General features: G+C 34.6%; 1 protein-coding gene across 1 annotated transcript in view; it reads left to right on the plus strand.

The window, feature by feature from the left end:
- Positions 1-22,817, plus strand: part of SNAP91 (synaptosome associated protein 91) — a 147,919-nt gene that overhangs the window by 97,284 nt on the left and 27,818 nt on the right. Inside the window, exons 17-26 of the mRNA XM_049772312.1 lie at positions 3,917-4,024; positions 4,644-4,904; positions 5,163-5,240; positions 5,404-5,475; positions 6,110-6,193; positions 7,392-7,475; positions 14,906-15,040; positions 16,772-16,921; positions 20,016-20,046; positions 21,324-21,435. Of these exons, the coding sequence (XP_049628269.1) occupies positions 3,917-4,024; positions 4,644-4,904; positions 5,163-5,240; positions 5,404-5,475; positions 6,110-6,193; positions 7,392-7,475; positions 14,906-15,040; positions 16,772-16,921; positions 20,016-20,046; positions 21,324-21,435 (1,115 nt within the window). The remainder of the gene's footprint in view (positions 1-3,916; positions 4,025-4,643; positions 4,905-5,162; positions 5,241-5,403; positions 5,476-6,109; positions 6,194-7,391; positions 7,476-14,905; positions 15,041-16,771; positions 16,922-20,015; positions 20,047-21,323; positions 21,436-22,817) is intronic.

Consider the following 22,817-nt stretch of genomic DNA (forward strand, 5'->3'; position numbering starts at 1 on the left):
GCTCAGGGGTTACTCCTGGCTATGCACTCAAAAGTCGCTCCTGGCTCAGGGGACCATATGGGATGCTGGGGCTCAAACCACGGTCTGTCCAAGGCTAGCACACATGCAAAGCAGATGCCTTATTGCGTGCGTCACCACTCCAGCCCCAAAATAACTTTGATTTTTAAAAATAGTGCAGTCTATAAGCTTACCAGGGTTTGATACCCAGTACTTATATGATCCCTGACTTCATCAGTGTCATCCCTAAGCATACAGCCAGGAGATCTTGACCACCACTAGGTGTGACATACCCAAAACAAAAAATAATTTTTTTTAATTTTATAACTTTAAAGTAGATAACAAGAGCAATAGATAACTTCTTTACATGATTCAACTTTTAAAATGACCTTTTTGCCAGAGAGATAGCATGGAGATAAGGCATTTGCCTTACATACAGAAGGTTGGTGGTTCGAATCCCAGCATCCCATATGATTCCCCGAGCCTGCCAGGAGCAATTTCTGAGCGTAGAGCCAGGAGTAATCCCCAAGTGCTGCCGGGTGTGACCCAAAAACTAAAAATAATAATAATAATAATAATAATAATAAAATAAAAATAATAAAAATGCCCTTTTTAGGCACCTATAATGTTTTAAGTAATATTACTAACTTTAATTTTTGGATATAGACTTCCATTTTATTAACAAGAAATATTAAAGCATTACATTGTAGTCCTGTCTGTTTATTAAAATTTGAAAAGGTAAACTGTCCTATTGTAAAAATTCATATTAAAGTCCACAAAACACTTCAATAATTTAATGTACGTCTTAAAATATTTTCAGGTGCATATAATGTATTAAATGCTTAATTTTTAAGGAAACTTTCAAAAAATAAAATTTGTTGTCTGTATTTCTATACAATAAAATTTCTATAGCAATATTTTTAGAATGAAACATAAGGTATTGATAACATTTTTAAATTAAACATTTAATTTTTCATTTTGTAAACTTTACTACCAACACAGTGTATGAAAACGAAGAGTTTTCCTAAACATGCAGATTTTAATCAATACCAACTTCTTTGTACGATCAACTGTGTGAATTTGTGAACAAACTTTTGTGAGAGTGATAGTCTTTAAACACAAAAATCAATTATCTTTACAAAACTAACTTTATTTGTTCAGGTTTGCTAATAAAGTTAAGTTAATCAGCCTTACTTTAAACCAATAATTGGAGGCTGAGTAAATAGCTTAAGGATAGAGTATAGGGGTAGCACATGTGTGTTGCTGAATTTAATTCCTGATACCAAATATTGTCCTGTTGCCCTGCTGCTCTCCTTTCAATGTGGCCCTGGTGCTTCAGCACTACCAGGTCAAACCCCATTAAATATGACTCCCCCCCTTTTTTTTATTATGCCCACTGGTGATCAGGAATTTCTCCTGATTCTGCACTCAGGAATCACCTTGGTGGACTAAAGGGATGCCAGGGATTGAAACTGGGTCCGCTGTATGAAAGTCAAATGCCACTGTACTATCACTCTGGTCCTCGCCCCTATTTATAAATACAAAAAATACTGATGTAGAAGCTAATTTGGTCTTTAAAGGAACTAAAGACCTGATGAATCTTAGAATGTTGAGAAAATTGAAATTTTTTCCATAGTTTCCATTGATTTAAAGGTAGCTCATGTGGCAGGAGTTCAGGCTGGGGTGATTTTGGAAAAGTGTTTATATGATTAAATTTAAGATACCATTCTTTTTAGATCACTAAAAGTATTGTAAAGGCATACTATAACAGTGACAGTGGGGACATACATTTCCAAGAAAAAAAAACTGACAGAAAATTGGCAGAATGTTGAAAGGCACAACATATTGGAAAATGGGGGAGAAAAGAGGAGTTAACAATATCTGTAGTCTTTTAGTACAGAAAGGATAATTCTACTATTGATAATGGAAGAAAGGTTAAAGATAAAAAGAAGATTTTGTGGGTTTAACCACATAAAAATATTAACACCACTTTCAGAGTCTTGAGAGCTAAGGCTAGGCTTTTGAGAATTCTTGATCAAGATCTCAAGACTAAATCAAGAGAGTGGCTGAGGCTGGAATTATCCATGACCTCTCTCATTAATATCTCTGTTTCTGGGATAGGGCAACTTAACAAGGTGGGACTAAAGCAGCTGAAACTTCCCTCTTATATAGAAATTTAAATGGAAATACTTGATTTGAGTTTATAATATGTAGTCTTAATTAATGAGAAAGGAGGAATCTTGCTGACAGAAAAAACAAAATACCTTTTCCCAAAGAGATGACTGTAAATATAGGTTGCACTTACACACAAGTGATCATTAAAGAGATAAGCAAAAGCATATTGTTTTATTCCTAACTCTGAAACCTAACTGGAGGGCAGAATAGATAGAATAAAATATGGCACAATTAACAACAGTGCAGCCCAATCCTGACTGTCATGAGTCATGTGACCTGGACCTTGATATTTAAACTCTCAAGCCTCTCTTCTTTTTAATTTACAAATTAGTGATGATAATAATTATTTACCTAAATTTCTACTTAAACATACCTTTAAGGGAAGCATACAGAACAAATAAATCTGTAAGATATGAGTAATTCATTGCCCCTTCTAGTTTTATCTATGTTTTTGTTAAAGGATGTTTTAAATTGTAAGTCTCTAATCTTTGTTATTGTTTTTAACCTGGACCTCAGGGTATTACTAAAGAATGTTTCATGCTCTGCTTAGTTTGAAACAAGCCTATTCAATTGAGAAACAATTATCATGACTGTAACACTACCTACAGCCTAAAGTGCTATGCAAATCTCCCGTGAAGGGAATATCCTAATATACTCTGTAGCATTTACCAAACATTTTTGGCAATTTTTTAAGTGAAATAAAGATGCAACGGAACAGGGAACCCTGTTTGATTTGGTGGAAGGTATTATTTTAGAATGGAAGACTAACAGGTAAGTAGCAGGTTTTAGGTACGCATTGGTATATACTTTCTAGATATTTTCTCTTTCAAGTGAAAATACATCAGAAAGAATATTTGTACATCAGAAAGAATATTTCAGAAAACTACAGAATCATAATTAATATGATTTATTAGAAGCCATATGTTCACATAGACATTTATATAAGTAGGCATTTATAAATTGGGGCAGCCTGTATGCTAGTGAAATTTCCACTAAAATATTAATAATACACCTGTAGTTTTTATGACAAAAATAAATCATTTTCCAAACAACTATAAAATACAATATTTGAAACTAACTATAAATTGACATTAGTGTAAAGGCATTATGGTATCATCCTGAAATTTTGTTCTCTATCATTATAACAACTTCTTAGTTGTATCTGAAAATGCTTTTCAAGATAATGAAGACTTAACTTTTATGAATTCTTAGCAAATCTTTCATGTTATCAGTGTAATCTTGTCTTAAAAAGAAATATTTTATTTCTAACATTTATATTTACCACCATATATTTAATTGTATTGGCTTTAAGAAAGACATCTGTTTGCTAGAAACCACCTATCAGAGACATCATAGTAACAGTTGAATATGTATTACCTGGACATGAAAGTTTAACGACTAAAATTACATAATAAATTTATTTTGTGTTTTAATTTTCACATCCCTTAATTTCTAATGATGCATAATACATGCTTCTCAGAGCCCTTATACAATGAGAATCCTGTTACATTTTAGAGCCAAATAGCCTCAACAATGTCAACATTGTACTGTTTGCATGTAATTATCATGAGGGGTTGCAAAGAATTGTTTTGTGATCTCCCTCAGTGCATGGGCCATAAAAGTGCATTTTTAGAAATTCATGTTGTATAAGGGAGCCGTCTTCTCAATTTAACTCAGTTCCTTTACTATATTTTCTTCTCTTTTTATTCCTTCAATTTCTTTTGATTTAAAAACTGCACCCAAGATGCCTTTGCAACTTCTCCTGGGGAGGCCCCTCCAGCATCCGAAGGGGCCACAGCAGCAGCTCTCCCCACCCCGGTAGCCGCAGCTCTTGATGCATGTTCAGGAAATGGTGGGTTCAAAGTCATGAGCCAGTCTGTTGTTTTTCCTGTCCTTTTGTGAAACTCCTGTAGTTAGATGTGGCTGTGTGTTTTTTTTCCCTAATTTTAATCTGAGTGTAAAGTATCATTCATCATACTTGAATAAATAATGTCAGCACTTAAAACATTAAGACTGTGAAGTGCATACTTAACAAAATTGACAATTTCTCAAGATTGACAATTTTTGTCAGTCCAAGTATGCTCTCTTAATGTTTTTCTTTACCTTTAATGCTATTGTCTCTTTAATGACCAAATTAAACTGTGTAGGCATATTTGAACAAATTTTGCAGCTACCAGATTGAGCAGATTAACCAGGACTTTAAGGATAACCACCTCTGAGTTTAGACTGCAGGCTAATCTCACACTACTGTGAAGTTGTTTCATTTTTATGTCTTGGAGCACCTGTCATTCTTTTTCTTTGGAAAAGCATCTTTACACTGAGTCCTACTAACAAGAGTAGTTTCAGCAGCCTAATGCCTAGTTAGGGTGTCTATATATATGTCAGGTGTCTTTTATCCAGTTATGAGTCTACTCTTTTGTGTCTTCCATTCTTACTGATGCTGTATGTGTCTCCATTTTCCTTTCCAAAAGACCCCTTTGCCCCATCTGAAGGTAGTGCAGAGGCTGCACCTGAGTTGGACCTCTTTGCAATGAAGCCACCTGAGACCAGTGTTCCTGTAGTTACCCCTACAGCTAGCACAGCCCCTCCGGTTCCTGCCACTGCTCCTTCTCCTGCTCCCACCATTGCAGCTGCCACTGCTGCCACGACCGTCGTTGCCACCACTGCTACCACTTCTGCCATCACCTCTACCACCACCTCCACTGCTCCTCCTGCTCTAGATATCTTTGGTGGTAATTTGTTGTTGTTTTTGTTCTTGCTGCTGCTGCTGCTGCTGAACACTTCTTAGTTGGGTGTATTGAATTCTGGCACTTGAAATAAACTGCATCCACAATATGACTGCATGAATACTGTGCAATGAAATGGTCCTCTGGCAACCATTTGCTGCTTGCTTTAGAATTCTCCCAAGTGCCAATTCAGAATTGAGTAGTGATGCTGCTTCATCCTTGTTTGCCCAAGTTGAGTAAAGGCTTGTATGTTCTTGGTCTTAGATTTATTTGAGGCTGCTCCTGAAGTCGCCGCAGCGGCTAAGCCAGAGGCTGCACCTAGCATAGATCTGTTTGGTACAGGTAAAACGAAAGCAATCCTTTAAAAAGAAAATTTGGTTCACTTAAATGTTTTGATAATTAAGCGTTTTGTCCTCACCTGTGATAATGCCTTTGTTAGATTTTTTACTTTGATTTCAGCTTTCTACTTATTTCTACTTGGTTTTGGTTTTTTCACTTTTGGAAGATGCTTTCTCCTCTCCACCACAAGGGGCCTCTCCTGTGCCCGAGAGCTCTCTCACTGCTGACCTCTTATCCGGTGAGTTCTTTGCCAGTTAGGCCTTAGGAACTGAGGATTATGCATGAGAAGGCAGATACAAAACATACTGATTTATCTTCAGTTCTATTTTTGTAGGTTTTTTTGTTGTTGTTGTTGGTTGGTTAGTTGGTTTTGCTTGGGGGGCTACCCCCGGCAGTGTTCAGGGGTTTTACTCCTGGCTCTGAGCTCAGGAATCACTCCTGGTTAGGTGCACAGGGGCCCATATGGGATGTCTGGGAAGCAAACCCGAGTTGGCTATGTGCAAGTCAACCATCCTACCTACTGTACAGGGCTCAGGCCCTTTGTTTTCTTTTTTACAAACTCAAAATTCACTTCTCAAAAAGATTATTGCTTGCCTCTTCACCTACTGATGAGGGTTAACATGTCACATCTAGTTGGTGAAAAGAGAAAACTTCACATCAGAATTTCTGACCTCAAAATTTTCCCCTGAAAAGTTGTTTCTTGGGTGTTGGGTTTTTGTTTTTATTTTGATGCCACTGCTCTTCCTGGAATGTTAAGATTGTTGTAGCCTTCAGCCTAGAATAGAACACAAACTCTCAACAAACTTTGGGTGAAGGCTGGTGGTTGTTTCCCAATGGGTGACATGCAGTTTTTTCTTCTGTGCTTCATACAGTGGATGCATTTGCAGCTCCATCTCCTGCGACCACTGCCTCTCCAGCAAAGGCGGAGTCTTCAGGGGTCATAGACCTTTTTGGGGGTGCGTATCTCTTCATCTTCATCACACAGAATCTTCCCCCTCCCCCCACCCAGAATAGGTTTTAGGATATCTGTATCATTCTTAATATTTTTATCATTTATTTGCCATCATCCTATCCAACGTCATCCATTCATCATTATTCTCAGAGAAATACCCAGCAAAACCATATCATTTTTTCATTTGAAGTCTTTCTGTTTTTAACTTTTGGTTCTTCTTTACACATAACGAGCTGGTTGGAATTTCCTTCTTTTGTTCTTCCTTGAGAATCCTAATCTGTTGCCTGAACAGTTTCTGTGTGTATGCATCTGTGTGTGTGTATGTGTGTGTGTGTTTAAAGCAATATAAAGATTAACTCAACATTTCAGAATTGAAACAGCCAGTCAAAACTGAAAGCATAAGTTTGCATGAATTACTCTGTATGGTTTATTCATATAGAGTTTAGTGTTTTAAAATCATTCCAGAAAATAGATGTTTTAATATTCTAAATATATCTGCCTCCACTGTTCTTTTCTGTTATTTGAAGGCAATGTGATGTTCATTTAACATTTGGATAATTGCTTAAACTGTTCTATTAGCAGTAAGTTTACAGGGAAGAGTACAGGTTTGAAGTGACTTCTTTATGAATATCCATAAATATTCATGCTCTAGGCTAGAATACTTAGTAAGTTAAGCCAATATTGAATCACATGGAACATTGAAGCATTTTATATGTGCCATGATAAATCCATGGGGTATACAAAAATATTATTCTTTGATATGTAAGGGCTCAACAGTTATTTCAAAGAAACTAAACCATGACATATAGATACAAGTAGCATTTGCTACTGCTTGAATTAAGATTATAAATTCTTATTAATGTTTAATAAAGTTATAAATGATAGATATTACTTAATCTAGATTTAAAAATCTTAGAATCTTCATTCTATTTTCATAGATAATATGAGTTATTCCAAAAGTTTTGTTCTTAAAAATTTATTTTCCTAGTTCTGAAAATTGTGTTAATTCTTAAATACCAGTATTCTAAAATTTAGCTTTGAAAGCATAAACTGGTCAGAATATATCTTGGTTCTCCTAGTCATCTCATTTATACATAGGCTCATCAAAGTGTCATGTCTATGCATTTCTCTGCAAAACATTGACTTTCTATACTTATTGTATACACTCTTTTACTTTTTGCTGCATAATGGAAAATGGGTAGATGCATTCGGAAGTAGTGCTTCTGAACCCCAACCTGCTCCTCAGGCTGCTTCTAGTTCATCAGCATCGGCAGACCTACTAGCTGGTAACTAATCGAATTAAAATAAAATGGTATATTGTAGCAGTTAAGCTTAAATATATTTCATAAGTAATAGATACATAAATTTCAAGGTATGTGCTTTCTTTCCCTTTTGAGACTTGAAGTTGAAAATCAAAACATATATATGACAAGGTTAAATATTTACTGGATTTTGAAAAGTTAGCCTTAAAAATCACAATTGTGTTCCAGCAGCCCTATGATCTCTTGGGTACTTTCAATTTTCCTTACAGCTAGTTAAAACATTTTTTTCTTACTTTCTAAAAAGATAATATGCTCACATAGCTATTTTAATCTTTTTCCCAGTTTAAATGAATTTGTGAGGAAAGGTTTCATGGTGTTTGACAGTCAGCCAATATATTAATCCCTCTAAGAGAAACTTTTTAGATTTTTACCATTAGATTAAAACCATGGCTGCACAGGCTCATGAATATTTTTAAATGCCTGGTATTATTTGATATTTTATGGATGAGATTTTAAAAAATAAAATATTTCAAAGACTCAGATAGTAAATACCATCAAAATGGTTTCATTGGAGCCAATGCAAAGTGTACTGGAAAATGGTCAAATGCAGAAATTATAATATTTTCAGGCAGAGCATTTGCCAATTGCAGGATAAAATAGAGATCAGGTTAAGGTTTTAGTCAAAGTTACATGATGCTTACTTGACTAATACTTTATAGAGTACATAACAAGAAGCATAGCAGTTGTATAAGCGAAATGTCAGGCACTCAGATGACCCTTAAAAATCTGTACACAGAGCAGTTGCTGTATATTGTGGTTCTTGAATTTTGTAAGGAACTGATGACAATGTAGATCTTAGAGTATAGAGAATACTTCATTTCTAGAAGCTCAGATTAAATCCTTTATTAGCCATATAGAAAAACAATTGTGATATTTACTAGCTACAGTAGGCTAAGAAATCTTTGTTGAGTTTATATAAAGTGGGGCTGGCGAGGTGGCGCTAGAGGTAAGGTGTCTGCCTTGCCAGCGCTAGCCAAGGAAGGACCGCGGTTTGATCCCCCGGCGTCCCATATATCACCCCAAGCCAGGGGCAATTTCTGAGCGCTTAGCCAGGAGTAACCCCTGAGCATCAAACACCAAAAAACCCGAAAAACCAAAAAAAAAAAAAAAAAGAGTTTATATAAAGTAATGACACATTAAAGGATCCTCATTGGCCTTCCAAGTTGTAGGGCATTTGGTGTGACATGAGATCACTCTTTTATATCATTGAAGGAGTAACCAGAGCCCTGCTATTAACTTTTCCTTCCATCCATAATTTAGGCTGGTTATTTAGTAGTATTTCTCAGGAGCAGTGACATTTTTTACATTTATTTTCAGGCTTCCCTAGCTAAGTATGTTCTTTTTTCTTACTGAATATCAGTGGCTGGAGTATATGAAGACTATCATGTTTAATGCACTTCATACCAGTGACTGCCTGCTGATATAGTCCTGAATCATAAAAACTGGGGTTCTGCTGTGATTTTCTGCGACTGAAAAATATAATAAAGGGCAGTACAAACTACATCTACAAACTACTTCTGGATGCTTGGAGGAAAGTATTAACTTGCTTGACTTTTCTCTTGGCTAAGAGATTCATCAGAGCAGTTTCAAAGTGACCACAAAGGCTTTCATTTCTTACAATCAATAAACTTAATTCAGGTTTTCAATGTTTCACAATAATATTTCAATAGACTACGGAGGTTGCATAGTTTTAAATAACTGTTTGGGGGAATGACTGTCATTTTCAAAATGAGATTATTGATTACAAACTTTTTGCTCTAAATTATAAAGTATAAGGTTGGAATGGCATCTGAAATTAGCTATTTGGGAATTTTATAGACTTTTTGAAAGTCTTTTTTTTTCTTGCCAAAAAAAAAAAAAGGAAAAAAAAGCCTCCCAAACAGGAGCCTTAAAGAGTAGTCAGCCACTGTGAATCACTCTGTAGTGATGTTGTCTTCTCTAGTGTCCTTAATTTATTTGGCCTCTCCATGCTTCCAGGAACAGAACATGAGCTTTTGTGTCTCTAAAAGAGCTTAGTATAAATGGAATGAAAGCAAAGAGGCCAAAGATTGGAGAAGGCAATATTTCCTCCCAGTTCCAGACAAGAGAGATAGTATAGTCTTATCTGGCATACGTCAACCCAGTTAATCCCAGCATTACAAATATTCCCTTGAGTCTGATCTGTGAGTTCAGAGTAAGGAGTAAAGCCAAGGATCACTGCTAGATATATCCACAACCTACAGCCCCCACTATCAAAAAAAAAAAAATAAATATATATATATATATATATATATATATATATATATATATATATATACATATAAACTTTTAAGATTCTGGGCCAGAGTGATAACACAAAGGTTAAGGTGCTTGGTTTGTATGTGACTGACACTGATTCAGTTCCTAGCAGCACATAATCCCCTAGTACTACTGATGTGAAAAAAAAAATAAAAAGTACAACCTAGGCTGCTGTATCAAATGATCAGTTGTAGTGAAATAAGAAAATACTAGTGAACTAGTTATAAGATAAACACCATGACCACTGAAAACAAGCCAAAAGATAAATTTATTGATGCAGGTATTATCTCTCAGATAGATCCTGCTGATTCAATAAGAGGATATTAAAGCTTACACTGTAAAATCTTTATAAAATATGTTAGCTAAAAATATAGATGTTATATAGAGAAGAAAAGATGCAGATTCTTGGATGACAGGTATAAAAAATGTATTATTAGGGAAAATTAGGTGTGTTGAAAGTTTTGATTAAGTTCTGAAGTTGACCTCACCTGGAAAAAATGTTCTCCAATGTAGATATAATTATGGTGTAGTTTTACCATAAATTTTTTAAATAAATTTTTAATAATGGAAGAATGTACCAGGTTCTGTCTTTAATTCCCACAGAAAGGAAGAAAATGAAATAACTTTATGAGATTCTTCATGATTTTTTAATCTATTAATCACATTAAATAGTGACTCAGTAACCACAGAAGTTTGAATGATCTTAAAAATATATATATCTAGTGTGAAATTAACAACTTCTGATTATTGGAGAGATCATTTTTTTATCTTGTATTGAGATAGAAAACTATATGAAAAGTGTCAGACAGTGACTCTGAGGCTATATATTCTACTACGGCAAACTGATAAGTAATTAGAATGCATTACTATCCACTGAGAAAAATTGAAATCTCAACATCTTTAGCATAATGGAAGAAATGTGAGTGTAAGGGGAATATGTAGTGGAGTGTGCCTACTAAGCTTGAATATTCACTCTTCCAACTAGGTATTATAAACTTGGGTAATATATGTTTTATGTAAATGTAAGTGTTGGTTTTTTACATGTCTTTTTTAACAGAACTTATTAAGTGTGTAGATAATTCCCCTTTAGAAACGCATATTCATAAAATGAATCACTTTGATACAAGTCAATGTATTTGGGTGGGTGAGCAACAAAAAATAGTTTGTAATTTATTTCTAGCATAGTATAGTTCAAAAGTGCTTTCTGGTTTTACCTTATTTCTTTCTTGAGATAATTTTGAACTACAAAGATATTAGTACCTTGGGTTTTATTATTTTTTACCTCCATTTATAAGGAAGATTTAATTTCCCAGATGCTTAGTGTCTATAAGTTTTGCAGTTAGCTCTCCATTTCAAGTATTACAATAGATCCTTTTCTTAAGAGAATCTTGTTATTTTATACTAACTTATAGCTGCATAAGTCTAAATTTGTGAGGACAACTACTTCATAATAACTGAACACAATGGGAAAATTATATTTCTTCTAAGTTCACAAACCTCTGGGAAGGGTATAATTTTGCATCACTTCTAGACATAGGCCATGTTTTATTGAGGTAAACAATCTAGCTCTTGGGTCCTAAGTACTGGAGGTAAGATGCCTCCTTGTAGACAGCTGACTCCAGTTCAGTCCTCAGAACTGGATATGATCTTCCAAAGCCTCACCAGGAGTAACCCCTGCAGAATAAGGAGAAATACAGCAAGCCCTCCAGGATCACTGAGTGTGGGCCTAAAGCAAAACAAACAAACAAACAAACAAACAAAAAAGAAAAAACAGCAAAAAAAAAGATTAGGCTTCACAATTTTCACCAGAAATTTTCACCATTTCTTTTGTCAAATCCGTGTTCTGTATGAACATAAAGCAGTCTTGGCCATTTAGCCTTTCCTATCTCAATTTTCTCATCTGGGAAGTTTCGCAGGGTTATAATAGAATTAAATAAAATAATAACGTAATTAATCAAAGCATGAAACTCCTATTTCTACAAGTCAGAATTTTGGATAATGTAATAGCATTTTCTGTGTTCCTGAAAAAAAATTATTAGTGCATGCATCTACCCCATGGGCTACTGCAGTACTCGAGTATATGCCAGCACGAAGCACCTCACCCAGAAGTGTCTCTATACCTGCCAGGTCAAGGACGGGGCATGCTGCCTCAGTTTGAGATCATTCCCGAAGATGACCCCCAGAATGCCATTATCAGCTCTTCTGCAGATGTCTGCCACATAGAACTGCTCACGTCCATCAGGGTGACTCTGGGGAAATCACCACCTGACCTGCTTCCATCTGGAGCTGACTTTTTTGGGTTTTCTCATCCAACTATTCACAGCCTGATCCAGAGCTGCCCAGGAGCTCAAAAGTGCATCAATCACCAGTGGGTGAAGTATGATGTGTGCCAACCCAAAGGGAGTTCTCAGGAGCTTCCAGAGAATGACACGACTATCATCTTTGACATCTTTCAGGGACGACTTTTGAGGAAGACCATGACGATCCTATTCTCAATGGGTCCTTGGACTTCCAGGAACTCCAGCCTCCAGCTTTTGAGTTTTCATACCAGCCTATGCTCCTGACACATGAACCCCTGGGAGATTCTTCTCCCCTCGAACAACTTGAAGTCCCCTAGCAGTGTAGTTAGCTCAATCCTTTGATTGAAGAAAAGGGGCTTACACCTCCTTTTCATTGTGATGACTTTTTACCAACTGAATGGAAAAAAAACAGCAGCAGTGTGGAGAGAAGATGAAGTTAGCACATTGTGTCATAGGGGTCCTGTGAGGACTATTCACAGAGAAAAACTTTGCTGCTTTCTTTTAAGGAATAAATGGCCCTAACACTTCTGCTTTAAAAAAAAAAAAAGACAAAAACGTAAGCTTCCTGCAATTAAACATTTTACCTTTTATTTTCTAAGAGAAGGCACTATTTTTTCAGTGAAGTGTTTTATTCACCTTAGAATGTAGTCTGTTTAGCTTATGAAACTTACTAGGACACCAAAATGTAAATGAACACAGTTTTCTTGCTCAGATACTGACTCTTGACAAGGCACGTTAACTTTTTTCTCATCTTTTCAAGTCATGAAAAGATTGGATTGAATCAGCTATGAATTTTATAAATTTTATAAATTCATTCTAGAATGAATTCTCTCAAGGGGACTTTTTGCTGTTTGGGGTCACACCCACCTGTACTCAGGTTTTATTCTTGGATCTGCACTTCTGGCAGGGCTCAGGGGATCATAAAGATTTCCAGAAAATGAATCTGGGTCTGCCACTTGCAAAGCAAGTATCTTACCTATTTTTTAATCCCTTCAGCTCCAGGGTCAAACTTAAAGAAGCGGAGAGTCAAGATTAATTGTAACCAAATCACTTATGACAAAAGAATCACATCATTTAAAAAAATAAAAGTTTATAGTGTATCCACAACCACATTTTAGCCTGAGGTGTTAATCAGAATTAACACAGCCACCAATACCTCTAAAATCCACAAAAGTCATTGTTTTAAACCCATATTTTCTTCATAATGATATTAATTCTTAAATATCTGAAACTATTTCTTTAGTAAGAAAGTTTACATGAAACATTTTCAAATACTAAATCACTGAAATAATGCACTATAAACATTAAATAGATTTGTCATAAGCAGCAATTTTCATAGTTGTTGTTTTTCATGCATATATATGGAAAAGATGACTCCATTCCCATCCCTGGCCTTTTTCAGGAACATCATCCTTAGCATATAGTACTGTTTGTCTTATTTAATACTAACTGGAGAAAATATATTTCAAAATTATAAATTGCTTTTATAAAATAGAAGCTTAGGAATATTATGTGGTCTTTATATAAGCAGTTTGTAAAAAGAGAAAAGATGTGGCTAGATAAGAAAGAAATATGTGCATACCCAAATTATGTATAAGAAAGACTTCTGTAGTAATTATTTTGATACTAGTATATTATCTACTTTCTAGTGCCTTATAAAAGATACTATCTCATGTCAATGAGACTTGCAAACATCACAAAGAACAAAAACAACCAGTGTGAATGTGGAATCAAAGGGACCCTCATTCAATTGTTGATAGGAATGCTGACTGATGTAGCCTTTTTCAAAAATCAATATTGACACTTCTCAAAAAACTAGAAATTGAACTCCATATAACCCAACAATTCCAATTTTGGCTTTCAACCCCAAGCACCCAAAAAACTCTATTCATTGCAGCACTACTACTAATAGCCAAAACTGGAAAACAAACCCCAACTGTTTAAGAACAGATGTCTGGGTAAAGATAATCTGATACTTATACAAAATAAAATATTTGTCAACTAAAGGGCAAGATGAAATCATGCCATTTGCTGCTGCATAGAGAATATCATGCTAAGTAAATTTAGTCAAAAGGAGAGAGACAAGCACAGAATAATCTCTCGTGCGGGATATAAAGAAGCATAGTAAGGGAATAATAAATTCCCAAAGGCAACAGAAACTGGCCCGCAATAGGAAGCTTAGATAGGAAAAATAAGTGGTGGGATTGTAGGTGATGGGATTAGTCGACTGGAGGAGGCCATTGGGATAATGGTGGAGGGAAGTAAGTGGACACTGTGCTGAATTGTCTGATGATAGAATGATATAAATAAAACCCTACCATTAGCAAGTTTTTAAACCATTAATATATATGTGAAATATATTAAAGATTTAGTAGCAAGTGCATGAATATTTTCCTGGTTTGTATTTTGTTAAACTGAGCCAATATACATAACTAATCATTTTCTAACACCTGGATTGTGATTTGAAGAAACAAAATGTAAATGTCATAAAAATAATTACCTAAATTTCAAGCCTAGCAAGACTTCTTTCTTATCTTTACATACACTTGTGATAATAGATTCGGCTTTTTTAGTAAGAGTATGTTTACTTGTATGCGATCATATTTATAATAACTTAAATATCTTCTTAATGCATGGCAGATAACAAAATCCCAGATACGAAAAATCTCAAACGAACTTCTCAGATTTCTTTGACTTCTTGTCTATAAGCATTTTAATTTCTTTTTCACCTTCTATAACTTTCTGACTTCAGACTTATGGCCTTTACTCATCTTTAGTTGTTTCTGCTTATATTTTTCTGGAACATTTCTTCCCCAGGATTTGGGGGTTCTTTCATGGCCCCTTCTCCATCACCAGTGACTCCAGCTCAGAATAACTTGCTACAACCCAATTTTGATGTAGCTTTTGGAACAGTGCCCTCTACTTCAAGCAGCAGCTCCTTTGATCCATCAGGTGAGGCTGTGATTTTCAAAGATTTTTAAAACATTTTTATGCGCTAATAATAATGCATGCTTACTCTAATATGAAGATATTTATAAGTTAACTGTGTTAACCTCGTTTTAAAACTATTCAGTTAATCTATCATCTTTATAATTGAAGTAAAATTTTAGTATATGTGATAGCTTTAAGAATTAGCAATACTTTGGGACCAGAAGATAATACAGCAATTAGGGCCCTTGCCTTGCACATGACCAACCCAGGTTCCATCCCTGACATCCCATACAGTCCCCTAAGCACTGCCAACAGTGATTCCTGAAAGTAGAGCCAGGAGTAATTCCTAAGTCTCATCAGGTGTGAGCCCAATTAACATTCCCTCCCCCAATTAACATTCACTTTCTGTATCTCTTTTTTCTTTTTAGAAGAAATTCAACTTAACACACACAACAATATTTGTTTGCATGTGCTTACATACAGTAATTTAGAGTTGGATAAGGGAAAACAAATTATTTATTTTATATATTTGTAGAATAATGTGTGCACATACCCACTGCTGTTGCTTTATATCTTCTAAACCTCGCATGGCCCTTAGTTTAATGAAGTTGAGACACAAATTATTTGCCTGCCTTTAACCTTTCATCCAGCTGTCATTTTGTTTGTATTCTCTTCCATTCTACTCTTCTCATGCTGGTCCTTCCTACAAATTTTCAATTGGTGAGTTTTTGGCAATTAAATGTGTTTCAGAAACACCCTTAAGTTGTCCTCTGCCTGACAATTTGGTTGCTTATATTGCCAGTGCCTAGTTGAGTGCTGTCATTTTTCAGTTTAAAATTATTGTGTGGTAACATTTATTATAAGTCATTATTATTAAAACTTTAGTTTTGATAAAAATTATCAGTCACAAAACTTTGAGATGGATAATACTTAATGCAAATGCCAGGGGTCTACATTTGAAATAGTTTAGGAATTAAACAAGTGGTCATTTATTATACAGTAATCAGGAATTATCAATAAAGGTATGATTCATAATATTTAGAATATTTTTTCTTTGAATATATTCTTTTTAAGTTATATTCAAACATGATCATCTTAATGAAAGAAAATTTTTCTAACATTTGGTCAATGGTTTTCAATTATTTACTCTAGTTATTATATAAGATTTTATAATTGCTCCAATTTCATAGGAAACTAGGATTTTTTTCTAAAACTTTATTTAAAATTTAGCATCTATGGATTTCATAGTATAAAACTTAGACATCGCTGTAAATTGCTATCATTTTTAATAAAACTGTTTTAGTTGTTTTATTTAATAGATATAATTACCACTATTGACTCCTTGGGTAGAACTAAAATTATAATAAAAATGATATATCATCTAATTTAATATTCACATCAAATTTATAGAATTGTCATAGCCTTCCCATTTGTAAATGAGAAAATTAAAGCCCATCTAGAGTGGGCTTTGAGCTTCTTACTGAATTTGAGCCCAATTGTGACTCCATCATCTGTGCTCTTTCCTGTTCATTACAAAGATTCTTTTACATCTTTGTTCATGTTCATTTGTATTCCAATACTTTATAAGTAAACATATTTAGAAATGTCCTTCTTGGTGTTATTGTCATAAAAAGTGTGAATTTCATGCCTTCTTTTCATATTATCTGGTTATATTTTTTTTCAAAAGTCAATCTTTGTTCCATTTAGCATATGGTGCTTTTTTAATTCTAAACTTGATTTATTTAATTCCAGTGTTTGATGGTCTAGGGGATCTTCTTATGCCAACCATGGCACCAGCTGGGCAACCTGCACCAATCTCGATGGTACCAACCAGTCCTGCAATGGCAGCCAGCAAACCCCTTGGGAGTGATCTGGACTCATCTCTTGCCAGTTTAGTAGGCAGTGAGTAATACTCATTTTCTCATTTTTTTAAGGTAACTTGATTTAGAACACTGCTAATAATAGTTTGTGTACATATATTTCCAATACTACACCCTCCATAAGAGTGCCCACTTTCCTCTATTCCCTCCAATTCATCCCCAGATAAGCTCAATTTTGTGGACCAACTCTTTTCTGTGGCTTTTAGCCATTTGTTGTCCCTTTCTATGTGTTTATATATCTCAGATACAAGAGTTCATTATATTTCTAGTCCTTTGCTTAAAACTAACTTCACTCATTATGTTACCCTAGAATTCTGTTGTTGATACATTTCATTTTACTGAAATTACATGAGAATTTTAGCAGATCTTTGATATAGACTTCTTTTCTCTCTGTATTAGCACATACTTCTGATTCCTAAGTTTTATCCTTTGTCTAGATATCCATGAGAATATTTTAATGGTATCAGTACACGATTATTTAAATTTTTTCTATTTTAAAATTTTTGTTGACTGATTTTACTAGAAATTCTAATAAACTCCTTAGATTTTCTGGGTGCTTGCTACAAGCAACACAAAGCTCTCATTTATCCAACACTTTGAGAATTAGCTCTACTGAAGAAAGATTAGTAAAAGAAAATATTCCAAAACTTAATTGGCCTACTATATGTCTTTCAGGAAAAAAAAATCACAGCATCCTCCTGAATTTTGACCTTTTTTAAATAAACAAATTAAAGGTATTCCAATTATATCTGAATTACTTCTACCCAACCCTGGATCATTTCAGGGCCCACTCTCCCACTACCAGCAGTATCACCCACTTTAGGAAACTGTAATAGAGGAACAACTAACAAACCTGGGAAATAAGGAATGAATTAGAAGGCACACTTTTCTTTATCAAAGGATCTAAAAAAGCTACAGTACTCAAAATAAAAAATGTTTCCTTAAGGATATAAATATAGGGCCCGGAGAGATAGCACGGTGGCGTTTGCCTTGCAAGCAGCCGATCCAAGACCAAAGGTAGTTGGTTCGAATCCCGGTGTCCCACATGGTACCCCGTGCCTGCCAGGAGCTATTTCTGAGCAGACAGCCAGGAGTAACCCCTGAGCACAGCCGGATGTGGCCCAAAAAACAAAACAAAACAAAACAAAACAAAACAAAACAAATATATATATATATATATATATATATATATATATATATATATATATATATATCCCCAAAATGATCCTCACATACATTGTTGAGCATTTTCTTCAAAAGTATCATAACAATTAAATATTGGGGGAAAATTACCTTTTAAACAAATTATAATATAGGTTATATTATATATATAATATTGCTATATAGTCTTATAGTTTATAGCATTGATGTCTAGTTACTGAACCCCACCACCACCATAGTGTCCTCAACTTACCAGCATTGAACTTTTGTCACCTCTACTCCAATTTAAAAAATGTCTTTTATAAAATGAGCTAGGCTACAGTAACTGGATAACCATATACAAAAGAGTGAAGTTGAGAGTCAGAGAGATAATACAGAGATTAAGGCATTTGCCTTACATGCAGCCAATCCTAGTTCTATCCCAGTACCATGTATGGTTTTCCTTGAACATCATCAAGGGTTACCTGAGAATAGAGCAAAGAATAACCTCTGAACACTTTCAATATAGTCCCCCAAAATAAAAATGGAAAAAAATGAAGTTGTGCTTCTTCTTATTCTGTTCACAGAAATTAATTTGAGATCTAAATAAATGTAAGAGGCTGTGATTCTTTGCACAATACTGATCTGGATTTGATTCGCGGTACTATGTATGACCCCTGAACCCCAAGAGGAGTTATACCTAAGTGCAAAGGCAGGAGTAAGTCCTAAACAAAGTCCAGAGGATCCCACAAACAAATAAAAATCTCTGAGTGCAGAAATCAATCATAATTCTGTTACATTGATGTTTCTAGATATAACAAAGCAAAAAAAAATAATAATATTACATAGATTGAAAATATTTTGCTATAAATGTGATATAAACAATTCCTAGCACCAAGAAAGTAAAAATACAGCTCACAGAATGGGAGGAATATATGTTCAAATACATATATAATAAAAAACTTGTGCCAAAAACAAACTTTTATAGGTAAATATAAAAAAGTGACAAAACTCAAATTCTAAGTAGTCAAATGATTTCAATATATTTCTCTCTGAAAAATGTATGGATGTGGCCAGTCTGCATATGAGAAGATGCTCTTTGTCAATCATCAGTGAAATACAAATCAAAACCATAATGAGATAACACTTCACATATGTTTGGGTATCTATAATAAAAGGGAGATTATAACCAGTATGATGAAGATGTGGAGCTATTTGATGCCTGTGGAGATATGTGTACAAAGCTAATGAGAATAACTTGTGCATTGGATAGCAAATTGGCAGCTTCTCCAAACATACAATTGTCATTATGCAGTGCCCATACCATGTGATGGCCTAGAAATTTCATTTACAGCTCTTTGCTTAGTTTTGCATTGGTATTATTCTGTCATTGGGTGTTTCTGCCCCTTGCTCAAATATCTTCCCTCTAGCACCCTGCTCTTTTCATTTTTTGCCATTTTTGCCATTTTTCCATATCACCTTCTAGCAGACTATATAAATTACATTTTATTTCTTAAATTTCATCACAACCCTGTACAGTTCAAATTTCTCCAGACTAGACATTAGCTTTCTTCCTTAACCATAATCCTAACCCTAATCTTTAGGAAAATTTTATCTCAGTGAGTTTACTAGCCAGGTTCCCACATACCAACCACAGAGATTTTTCAAGAGAGTATTATCAAGTATCATTATTTCAATTATTATTGCATATTATTATATGCAAAGAGTATTATCTCTTAGAAACAGGATGACTAAACTGTGATCCATAAGTCTAGTATGAAATAAAATTAAATTTTGGAATTTCATGTGCTTTTAAATACACATTCCTTTGTTAAGTAAATGTGGTTATCTCTAGATTTTTTAAATGGCATCTTTATTTCGAGATTTCTGATTCTTTGGTTTTATATTTTTGAATTATCACTGTATATAAGCTGAATCTAGAGGTTTAAATTCTTTTCTTCTTTACTCATTTACAGATCTTGGAATTTCTGGTACCACATCCAAAAAGTAAGTTATTTTTCAATTATCTGGTTTTCTTTTCTCTCTCTCTTTTTTTTTTACTTTATTTAAACACTGTGGTTTACATAGTTGCTCATAATACATTTGTTTCTGGCATTTCATGATCCAACACTAATACTACTGCCAATATAAATTCCTTTCACCATTATCCCCAGATTCCCATTCACCCCAAGCTTGTCCCCTTGTCAGGCACAAAATAATTTACTTTATATTGTTTGTTTACAACTATGTAGTTATGGCATTATCAGAAACAAAGTTTGGCAAAAGAAATTGGTGAAATTTAGTCTATATTTTACAATATTTTGTCATGATAGTTTAGTACTATCACAATTGAGACTCTCAGGTCCAGAGTACAACCAATTTATGGCCTACCTGGTTTGGATGCCTGGCACCCTAGATATTCCCCTAAGCACTGCAGGAGTGATCCTGAGTACAGAACCAGGAATAACTTGTTAGCACAGTAGGTGTGTCCTCAAAACAACACTTTGATCATCCTAAATAGTTTATCATTCTATGGCAAGGTCCTTATAAAAATTGTTTTATTTTTATTCAAATTTGCTGTTATTCTATTCATACCTACTTCTATTACTCTGCAATGAGAAGGAATAATCTATTTTAGGCTCTAAAATGGTTCCTGTTATATCTCAAAATGCTTGAATTATGTTTGACTATTTTGATTTATAAAATATTACTTGCTAAAATTTATTTTAAAAGGCCTCTAAAACATAGATTTTGAGAAAGTATAATAAGAAAAATATAATAATATAATAAGAAAGTATAATAAGATTAACAGGTGAATTTTGCAGCACATTATTCTGTTAGAAGTGGTAGGAAGTTAATGAGTGAGAAAAGTAGAATGACTATCTCAAATACAGGTGGGGGGGAGTGACATGGGGGGTATTGGTGATGGAATTGTTGCACTGGTGAAGGGGGAGGGTGTTATTTATATGACTGAAACCCAACTACAATCATGTCTGTAATCAAGGTACTTAAATAAAGATATAAAAAAAAAGAAGTGGTAGGAAGTTCCTGTTAGCATAAGATCTAAATTTCCAGCTATTTTTAATACATTTAAGCTCTCTAGATATAATATGATCTATATATAATCATAATATTATAGTTTTAATCTGTTTTTTTGACTACACAAGACAAAACTGATGGCTTCTAGCCTCAAATAAAGTATGTAAAGAACTACTCAATGTGTTTCCAGATAAGAGTGGGTTTTGCAAGGGTGGCTATTATGCATGATATATGCTTTATTTTAGGGGAGATCTTCAATGGAATTCTGGAGAGAAAAAGTTGACTGGTGGAGCCAATTGGCAGCCCAAAGTGGCTCCTGCAACCTGGTCTGCAGGTGTCCCAGCAAGCACACCTTTGGTATGTAGCAACTCTGTACCAGGGCAAGAAGGGGTGGGACTTTGCCAATTCCTTAAAGTGCAGGAGGTATATGGCTTCATTTTGCTTCTGATATTGCATTTTGAAGATATAGTCACCTAAATGAAAATCCCATTGACTTTACCATTAATCAGTGTGATAATCTTTTTTATTTTAATAATTTAAAAATAGTATTTTTAAATAGTAATAGTATCTACAGGTGGGTTTTGTATTTGTACTATGATGAAAATTATTTGTTAGAGGGGCCAGAGCAGTAGCGCTTGGTGTAAGGCGTCTGCCTTGCATGTGCTAGCTTAGGTCGAACCACAGTTTGATCCCCTGACGTCCCATATGGTCCCCCAAGCCAGTAGTAATTTCTGAGCGCATAGCCAGGAGTAACCCCTAAGCATCACCGAGTGTGGCCAAAAACCAAAAATAATAAAAAAATAAAAAAGAAAGAAAGAAAATGATTTGTTTGAAAATGTTTATCAGTCATTTATTATTATATATATTTATCATGTCTTTTGCCCAGTTTTTTTTGATTGTCTAAATAAGTAATAAAAACTTCTTTCTTACCAGAAAGATTGGGCAGTTTTTAATTATATATGTGAACTTTTACTTTAAATTCCACTTAATTCTACTCACCATTTTAAAATTCGAAGTTACTAACACCACTTATTTATAATATTTCTCTGTATCAAACAGAAGTTTTATTTCTCTGTATAAAACTTACATTAATGTTAATACCACAAATCACTCAAATATATATCACTAGAAATAATTATTGTTTTGTGAATTTACTACATCGAAAACTACATTTCCAGAATAACAAAATACATGGCTTTCCTGTATATAACCCATATTTAGCAAAACTCTGCTTTTTATTGTTTTCCAGGCTTACTCATAATTTTTTGCTTTTGCTTAGCAGCTTCACCTATAAAAAAAATCGGGCCCGGAGAGATAGCACAGTGGTGTTTGCCTTGCAAGCAGCCGATCCAGGACCAAAGGTGGTTGGTTCAAATCCCGGTGTCCCATATGGTTCCCCCTGTGCCTGCCAGGAGCTATTTCTGAGCAGACAGCCAGGAGTAACCCCTGAGCACTGCCAAGTGTGACCAAAAAAAAAAAATCACAATCATCTTTTTGGGGCCAGAGCAATAGCAGAGAGGGTCAGGCAAATTTGCCTTGCATGCATCTGATTGGGTTAGTTACCCGTCATCCCATATGGTTCCCAGAGTCTGCAAGGAGCAATTTTAGAGCACAGAGCCAAAAGTAAGACCAGATCACTACAGTATAGTTTAAAAAACATTAAAAATTAAAAAAAAAAAGAATTAGCATTCATCTCTAAGGTTGTCATGATGCCTTTCTCTTCTTGTCGCCTTATTCCC

This window comes from Suncus etruscus, chromosome 4 (genome assembly GCF_024139225.1).
Source record: "Suncus etruscus isolate mSunEtr1 chromosome 4, mSunEtr1.pri.cur, whole genome shotgun sequence".
NCBI classification, from domain to species: Eukaryota; Metazoa; Chordata; class Mammalia; order Eulipotyphla; family Soricidae; genus Suncus; species Suncus etruscus.